The 9348-nt window shown below is 37.1% G+C and overlaps 1 protein-coding gene across 1 annotated transcript; it reads right to left on the reverse strand.

Moving 5' to 3' along the window:
- Positions 1-611: 611 nt before the first annotated feature.
- LOC104586970 (serine/threonine-protein kinase SRK2A) lies at positions 612-8292 on the reverse strand. Its single transcript, XM_010244382.3, has 9 exons — positions 7652-8292; positions 7423-7497; positions 7239-7340; positions 7098-7151; positions 6925-7017; positions 6739-6831; positions 3894-3998; positions 3697-3795; positions 612-1208 (listed from the first exon to the last, which is right to left on the reverse strand). Exons 1-9 carry the CDS (start codon positions 7769-7771, stop codon positions 882-884), a joined length of 1068 nt encoding a protein of 355 aa, XP_010242684.1. The 5' UTR covers positions 7772-8292; the 3' UTR covers positions 612-881.
- Positions 8293-9348: the final 1056 nt, after the last annotated feature.

Here is a 9348-nt window from a genome sequence, read left to right on the forward strand (position 1 = left end):
GTGCGCCTTTTGCTCCCAGATTAAGAATGCTTATCACCTCTTTTATTCTTGGCATGGTAGCTTTTGAGGTGTGACAGACAGCATGTCCTGGGGCTTGTCAGATCCATCAATGCTGCCTGAAACTCATGAACAGTACTTTGGAGCTGGAATTTAGCCGGTTTGAGCGCAACAATTAAACTCCCGTAAAAATTATTCCTTCTGCAGTGATTCACTTATTCAGGTGTTGAATTGAACAAGAATTCCTAGATTTTATTCTCATTATTATACTCAGTGACTGAGATAGAAGACCATCCACATCACCTATTAGAAAAAGTTATCTGTTAAAAGGGGCTATAAGAGCTAGGGGTAAAAACAGAAAAGAAATTCAATAGAAATAATAAGAAATGATTTAGGCCTACTCCGTATAATTGGGACAAGGTTTAGATGATGATGATGATGAAGTGACCAAGCTTATCTGGGTCCTAGGATCTTGCACAAAATGACTTCTCTCAAACATGGAACTATTTTTTCATGCTTCAAAGCTTCGGATTTTACCATTTCACCAGGCACTGACCCCTCGTTTTTCTGCCAATTCAAAGGCTAAAGTTGTATAAAGAAAAGAGAGCCAATCCTTGTAGAAACTTCAAACCTAATGCAATTCTTCACACCTCCCATTAACATTAATAAAAGGAACAAGTTTCTCTAGACAATATGCTCTACACACAAACATTTTATGTTAAATACATACACCTGTTGTTGGACAACACTGAAGTTTATGATCATTTAGACCCTGAGTTCAAAGCAGTAGCATAGAACTTTATACAAGTCCAAAACATCCTACAGTCTATGGAAACCCAAAATTAAATTAAAATTTTCTCAGGACAGAGAAAGGAGAATCATCCTTAGCTGACGTGAAATTCACCGCTTGCATGGGCTTCCTTGACCCTCTTATCATACTCATCCTCGTCCTCTTCATCTGCATCTTCTTCATCTCCTTCCTTGTCATCTTCCTCATCTTCATCTCCACCCCATCCAAATCCCCCAATTGACCTAGATGCTGGTGGTGGGGTTCTTGCTTCTCCCACAATTTTCATTATTTCCTCCACACTCTGAAGAGAATAAGTTGGGTTGTTTCTCTGATAGTACACGGCTTGAGCTGTCTCTGTTAGCTCCCTTGGCAAGTTCTTTAAGAACCATGGGTGATTCTTAATTTCTTTAATGGTAATTCGCTGCAAATATACCAAGAAAGCAAATTTTCAGGGCAATGGTTAATTATTAAAGTTGTGCAATATAACAACAATAACAAAATAGCTGTCTAAACTGGAAACTAACAAATTGATTCATTGTTAGCCTCTGAAGTCTAGTAACTCATGTATTAGTTAACCATCAAAACCATGTGGAGGCAGGGGTAGGATCCATTACATTATCAGATTAGACTCTTCTAAAGATAAATCAGATAGCTTGGATTTTGGACAGAATTATGTTTGGGCACACTCCTGGAATTGGACATCAAATAGGTGTAGTTTATAAAAACACTGACTAGCTATAAGATGTTTCCTAATTGGGTTAAATAGGAAGCTGCACCGAATGATTCCATCTATTTCTGCCACATGGAATGCCTGGGGCCAACCCAGACTGATGGATAGAGGACCTACCGAAATGCCATGTTTTCAACTCCACAACCACACCAACTTTGTATTCGAGTTTTACCAAATTGGTACTATCTATATTAATTTTTAACCTAAGCTTTCTATTCTTCATCAAAGGATGTTTATTTTAAATGCATGGTAAGGGCTTTTGGAATTGAAACTTTTCCCATGAATAAAGAATTTGTTTTGGAAAATATTCTCATGAATAAGAGGATGGGGAGAGGAATGCCGAGGCTCTGATTTCCAAAATGAGTTGCCACAAAGAATACTCCTAAGTTATTTAGAAACCACAAAGTATTTTATATATAATTTAAAATACTATTTTATTTTAAATTTTGAAAATAATTTTGTATAATTATAATGACACTACAAAAATTTCAATTTCTATGTTATTTATATTTAAATTTTTTTCTTTATTTTAAGTAAATATTTTTCCCAAAAAAAAACTTTTAATTAAAAAAAATCAGGGATTTAGGTCCCCAATGGGAAACTCATCTCCACCAGGTGGGATTGGGGATGGTGGTTAATTTTTACTTCCAATGGTATCAAGATCAGGGATGGAGAGTATGGTCCTCACCCCGAACCTGCCCCATTGCCATTTCTAACTGGTGGATGTTTGAATCAGTCGCATCTCTCCATGTGGCAGAAATATAGAAAGCCACGTAAGAAAGCTCCATATTATATATTATATTATGTTATATTATATATATAAAATATACATATAAGAGATAATGTATAATATATATTAAATGCATTTATTTATTTATTTATTTATTTATTTATTATGTCCTGAGAACCAATCGGTACAGTTCTGAGTCTAAAAATTACTGACCCTATCAGGTCTGGTTCAGTTCCGGGTCCTTGATATTTCATGTCAGGTAGGTTCCAGTTCTAGCTGGTCCCGGAACAGACCTGGCCCGTTGACAGTCCTACGGGTATCAGGATCAGGGACGGAGAGTATGGTCCCCGCCCCGAACCTACCCCATTGCCATTCCTAACTGGTGGATGTGTGCATCAGTCACAACATCCCTCCATGTGGCAAAAATATAAGAAGTCATGTAAGAAAGCTCCATATTATATATTATATTTATATGTATGTATGTATGTATGTATGTATGTATGTATGTATGTATGTATGTATGTATGTATGTATGTATGTATGCACTTGCAAAGTTTAAAATGTTGGCATTGGATCCTTTACCGATTCATGTAATCTCTTAGATCCATTAACACAGACATGATTACGTTCATGTTCAGTGTCTTTTGTACCACAAGTATTCCAGATTTACCCCATCCTATCCGAACTAAGCCTATGACAAACCCACTTAACATAAAAGGATAAAAAATAGTAAAAAGGCATATTATGTGGTGGTTCTGAAAGGCCAGACAGGAAATAAAAATGAAAAAAAAAAAATGGTGGAGAAAGCATGAATATCTTCATCCACTGACAAGTAATGTCTGAGGAACATAAAAAAAAAAAAAAAAAAACAGCCATGCTTGCCTTTACTACAAATTCGCACAAAATCACCATTCCAGTGCAGCAACTGAAACAATGCAACCCACTTCACAAAATCAATCTAACTGAAAGCAACTACTATGCCACATCTACATAAAAAACAGTGTTTTGAGTGAACCAGAAATGGACAAGCAAAAGGAAAGGCATCATCAACTCTTGTTCCCTATGATGCAATGGTTTTTCCATGGAAGGCATTTTGAACTGTCACAACATGAAGCAAATGTTAAATGCGTTTATTACCTCCTCCAGGCACAAAGAGTCCCCAGTAGGTCAAGCCCCCATCCCATTAACAACTTATCTAGGCTTTTCCCACTCTTTTTCTTAGGATTATTTGACAATATAGTAAACATGTCCACAGTTATATGCAAAAAGTTGCCCCTTGTGCCTCTTTCTGACAGAACAAACCCATTTGATAACATACTCCCAATATGTGTGGTAACTGTCAACTGGCTAAGAGTGGACTTATATCTCAACACTTGTAAACTCAAATATAAGTGGATTTAGATAATTCACTTTTAATAATGCCTCAAACAGTCTGAAAAAGATACATACCCGTGCAGGATTTGCAACAAATATGCGAGAAAGAAGATGCCTGCAATCTTGAGATATGTGAACATAATCGGGAATTTTGTACTGAACAGCCATTATTCGCTGCAGAAAAGAAAAGTGTAACTCATAAAATTATAAATGAACGAAAAAAGGAATACTGAATTTACAAAAGAAAAGTAAAAAAAAAATGGTGAACTTACTCCTATGGTTTTTCTGAAATTTTTAGGGTCTTCTTGGTCTTCAAAGGGGTATGCGCCAACAAGCATGACATAAAGAGTCACACCACATGACCAGACATCTGCCAACTAAGTAAACATGAAAAGAAAATAAACTAAAAAATCGTAACTAATGGAATTAATTTGAAACTAAAAAGAAGTAAATGATGCAAATCTGTTACAAATGGGACAGCATGCTCTGTATAGATATATTTATCACGGATCATACCAATACAATTAGCTAAAACAAATTTTCAATTTGTTTGGTTGACCAAACACTGATGTATGTGACTCTATGCCCTTTGATAATACCTTTCAAGTTGACATTATTCTATAAGAGAGATGAAAATAAAGAGCCACTGAAGAAGCATTTTAAAAGATCCATTGTTGTTGATATTGGTGGGCTATTAAATTTGAGAAATGCAATCAATAGCCATCTCCTATGTGGGGAGTGGGCTACAAACTGAAACAAAACACTGAACTACCAATTTCCTAGTAAAATTTGGCAGCCAGACAGAGGGAAGATATCCTAAATTATGGAGTAATAAAGAGTAGTTACTTTTCCTGTTTTTATCCTAATTCCAAAGGATTCAGCAAATTCAAAACTCAGTCAACCACATGTATGGCAGAGATGAAAGCCTCACTTTCAGCAAGAAAACTAAAGTAGAATTTGATGCAATATGTTCTTAATGGCCTGTTTCTTGGTTCGATGATCAAAATCTTTTCTCTAGCAATAACCAGTGCCTCATATATGGTCATGAATCTGGAAGTCCAAATTTTGGGCAATCCATTCAGTAGAGGGATTGATCTATATTCTACTTTTCAACACCTGTGGTATCCAAATTAGAACATAGAAACAGAGAAGAAATTATACTGGTAACAATCCAAAATCTAAATTGCTAAAATGTATTGACATTCTACAGTTATCAAACCACACCAAAAGTTTCAGGCCATCCTCCAATCAGCCATAGGTGAGTCATAAAAGATTAATTGGCAGTGTTTTAATAACATGATAAGCTTTCATTTTGAGAAGATCTAAGCTATACAACTGAAAGTTAATCAGTCATATAAAAATGGATGTTTGGTTCCTTGCTAACAAATATGGTTGATCTAACCTTTTAATGTTGGTTACCGGAACAAGGTCTACCACCAGTCAAAACAGTAGAGAACCTGGACAGCTGCTACCAGCAGCAGTTATAACTTTCATAGCTTCAGCTTGAAAGTGAATAACATATTAGTGTTTGATTTGACAAAAAAATAAATATTGCAATTGAAACAAGTACAAAATAATTGGAAGTGTTACCAATAACCATCGCAAGCTTTCATTTTGAGAAGATTTGAGCTATTCAACTGAAACTTAATCACATCAGTCATATAAAATGCATGTTCGGTTCCTTGCTAACAAATATTGTCAAACTAACCCCTTAATGTTTGTTACTGGAACAAGGTTTAACACCAGTCAAAACAATAGAGAACCTGGACAGCTTCTACCAACAGCAGTTATAATTTACACACTTTCAGATTGAAAATGAATACCACATCAGTGCCCATTTGGGAAGGCTGAAGCGCAGTTGCTTCTGGCTTTCTGAGTTGGGCTCAACATGGACAGCCTATGTTTGGTGAAAATCTGGAGAGCCCAAAATGGCTGTCAGTCATTTGAAGGGCCGTCCACTTCATCCTCTTTCAATAGCTTATCTGGAGCACTTCAAAGCAGCTGAACCAGCTTAGCTGAATCTTCAGCTCAGCCCTCCCAAATGGGTAATTAATGTTTCATTTGAGAAAAAAAAATGAAATATTGCAATTGAAACAAGAAGGTTTGCTAGGTGTATCAAGAGACAGAGATATAGATGAGTAAAGATATGTGGGCCTAAAAGTGCTCTGTTGTTTCTGTCATCAACCTCTCCTTATCAGGTAAGTTTCATTCTGAGAACCACTGGCACAGCCCCATGGCTAGGAAATGGACAAGAGACGCAAATATAACTTTTGTCTATAAGAAAATTCTTAAGCCTTAAGTGACCCATTTAGAAAACAACGGTCTCCACAATAATATTTTGAATCACAAGAAAGGAAATGGAAATGAATCCAACTCAGATCCAACTCTTTCTTCAAATGACTAGCCCCTCTGGCAGAACATAGGATCCTGCAAAATGCAGAATTTCAGGCTTAAAGTCAGCAAGTTTTTATTCCATTCAGTTATGAAATTGAAACCAAAGCATGGAATAAGGAAACTTATGGAATTGCCCCCTTCAATTCCAATGACCTAGTAGTCGAAATAGTCACTTTGCACCCCGTCCAATTTGGAGGCATAGGATCAAACTCACTACCCACAGAACCACAAGCTCTCCATGGTATGGCCAATGGGCCTCACCTACACCCTACTCTGCCTCACCCCAATTCCCCTCTCATGCGTAGTATGTAATACAAAAAAGAATCCCATTTCTTTCCACCCAATTAAAAACCCACCATAAAACACTTTTCAGCACCAAAAGCAAACACAATCAAGACCAATCACAAGACTCACAACAGAAATAAATGCGGGTCACAAGGCTTAGAAACCAGGAATAACTACCATAACGACCCATCAAACAAAGAACAAATGCAAATAACTAAAAGGCATCTGTACTAGGAATGTGGGGAGAAAGACTCTTGGAGAGCCGTCAACACTCACGCCCAGCTACATATGACTGCGTAAAGGTATTAGTAACAATTTTTAACGCAGAGAGTAAAGGAAAAGCAAACGTGGCACATCGACTGCGGTACGTCTACTTAAGCATACGGTTCGGAAGCATTTATCAGTTTGTCCAGAGCAATAGATATATTACGAAATTACCTTGCCATCATACTCTCGCCGGGAAAGTACCTCCGGTGCGATGTATGCCGGAGTTCCAACCGTCGATTTAGGCCTTGAATGCAGAAGAGACGACTACATGCAGATTAAAATAAAAAGAAATATTCAGATTATATGCTTAAAGTTTATTGTTTATTAATTTGTCCTTCTATGATTAAATTTATGGACCTTTGAGTAACCGAAATCGCAGATTTTCAGGCGTGGTGCCGGGCTTCCATCCAATAGTGTGTTCTCCAGCTTCAAATCTCTGTGACAAATTTGCTGCAAAGCAGCAAATATGGATTAGTTTCAGAAAGAGAGGGAGAGTTATTGATTATTAAATAATTTTGGTCTTAATTTACCATGGAATGACAGTAACTAACGCCTGAGATAAGCTGCTGGAAGAAATATCTCGCCTGAAATTTTCAAAGAAAAAAAAACAAAAAACAGTTAGAAGTGGAAATATTAAAGGAGCGAGCGAGCGAGCGAGCGAGAGAGGGAACCTCGTCTTCACTAAACCTTCCGGCGTTGCAGATACGTTCAAAAAGCTCACCACCAGCGGCGTACTCCATGACAATAGCGAGATGGGTAGGGGTTAAAACAACCTGCGAGATCGAAACCCCAGAAACCCTAAGAAACCCAATAAAAGATTCACCGAAATTAATCTTTCCTGGAACAAAAACTTGCCTCCTTAAATCGGATTATATTTGGGTGTCGAAGTGATCTGTGATTGATAATCTCTCTGGCCACATTCTCATCGATCTGCATCAAAATAACAACAATTTAAGCAGAACCCGACCTATAAATCAACGAATTCCAACTCTAATGGAACCCAATTCTGAAACCCAAAAGCAAAATTCAAAACAGAGAACCACACAGAAAACAGAATCCAATTTCGATTTCAATATTTACGAACCTTGTGACCACGCTCGATGTATTTCATGGCGACGAGCTCTTTTGTCTCCTTGTTCCTCATAAGCCTCGCCACACCAAAATTCCCAGATCCAATATCTCTCACAAGCTCGTACTTCTCCATTTCTCTCCCTTTGTCTCGAACTCAAATTGTCTCCACCTAGCAACCAAATCGCGAAAATCTACAATTTCCTTCAGCGTTCATGCAAACTTAGATACGAGGACGAAATCGAAACCGAAAGATGGGATTTTTAAAGCAGAGCACATGGAAGGACCAATAGAAAAATGGATTTCCGCTTCCATATCTCTAGCTTGAATCCAATAAGTTTCCCATAATTCCTTTTAGAATTCTCCAGATTTTCGATCTCCAAGACCGCGTATGTTGACCTCTAAATCTGTTTTTCGTTCGTTTCGAGGTGGTTTTATGAAGAAAAGCTGTGACCTTCGTAGAGATGCACAGCAAGGGATGTGCTGAGAGAACACAGAATGAAGAATAGGTATTATGAAGAGGAATCTCTCTGTACCTCAGAAAGGAAGAAAGGGTGAGAGAGGATGATGAGGTACTGCGGGACTATTATTATATGTTATAGATAGTACATTGAGATTCGGTCTCACATGTCTGAGCACATGCATGAGTGTCCGTCCGTTGCTCCGTCCCACTCCATCGTGTCGCTTAAAAACCCTTTTTCTTGTAATTCTTTTTAGTAAACGAGAAATTTCAGGTGCTTCTGAATTCTGATCCAATGATAGTTATGTTTTAATCTTAAGCACTAAGCCGTTGATGGTGGGACCCACTACGTGGGTGCACAGATCATTTGATTGAACTAATTTCGGCATTTTAGAATTTTGATTGATTTGATTTGACGATTTGACAAAATAGGGTGATGCTACGATCCATGGAAGTTTTATAGTGTATATTCCATTCAAGACCATTCGATTGGAATCTCCTGGTGGTCTCAAGAGCCAGGCCTAAATGGGCTTTTGAGAAAGCTGTTTTTTGAAATGACTTTTTAAAAAGTACCTTTTCAGCAGTTGATTGGTCGATGGCTTTTTGCTTCGAAATAGTTTCATGTAAAAATGATTTGTTTTTCTTCTATTTTTTCAAAGGTAAAAAGCCCTTTTGGAACTTTTTACAAGTTCTTGGTTTTTCCAGAGCAGAAAGCACAAAATCATGGAGAAAACCGAAAGGATTCCAATCAAATAGATTATGCACAAATGATACCCCCACCCCCTTCTTGATCAGCTGGAGTTAAGTTTTATTATGATTAGAAGAATCTAGTCTGTTTCAGACAAGTGGTCCATACGGTTGTCAATTTTGGAGAGTGGTCAAGTCTCCACTTCAATTGACTCAAAATCAATCAATTCAATGTAATTGGATGACCGTAGCTACTTGATGTAAATGGACCCATTATTAGAAAATAAATTGACCCATGCTAGAATTTGGGTAGTTGAATAATAAATTTCTTTTGAATTTTTAGGCGGATTTTGGCCTAGAAAAAATTCTATAGAAGAGACTTTTCTTAAAAATATCCTCTTGCATGAGGCCCCGAAGTAGATACTTTTCTTCCATTAGATTGTAAAAGATAGATACTTACACTCAAGATTTTGCTTTATTTTAATATTTTATCCTCTTATTTATTTTCATATTGCTTTTTGTCCCTTTGCATCATTCTCTAAGTCCTATGATCAAGGATTAGATTA

Source organism: Nelumbo nucifera, chromosome 5 (genome assembly GCF_055504915.1).
Source record: "Nelumbo nucifera cultivar China Antique chromosome 5, China Antique-T2T, whole genome shotgun sequence".
Classification (NCBI taxonomy): domain Eukaryota; kingdom Viridiplantae; phylum Streptophyta; class Magnoliopsida; order Proteales; family Nelumbonaceae; genus Nelumbo; species Nelumbo nucifera.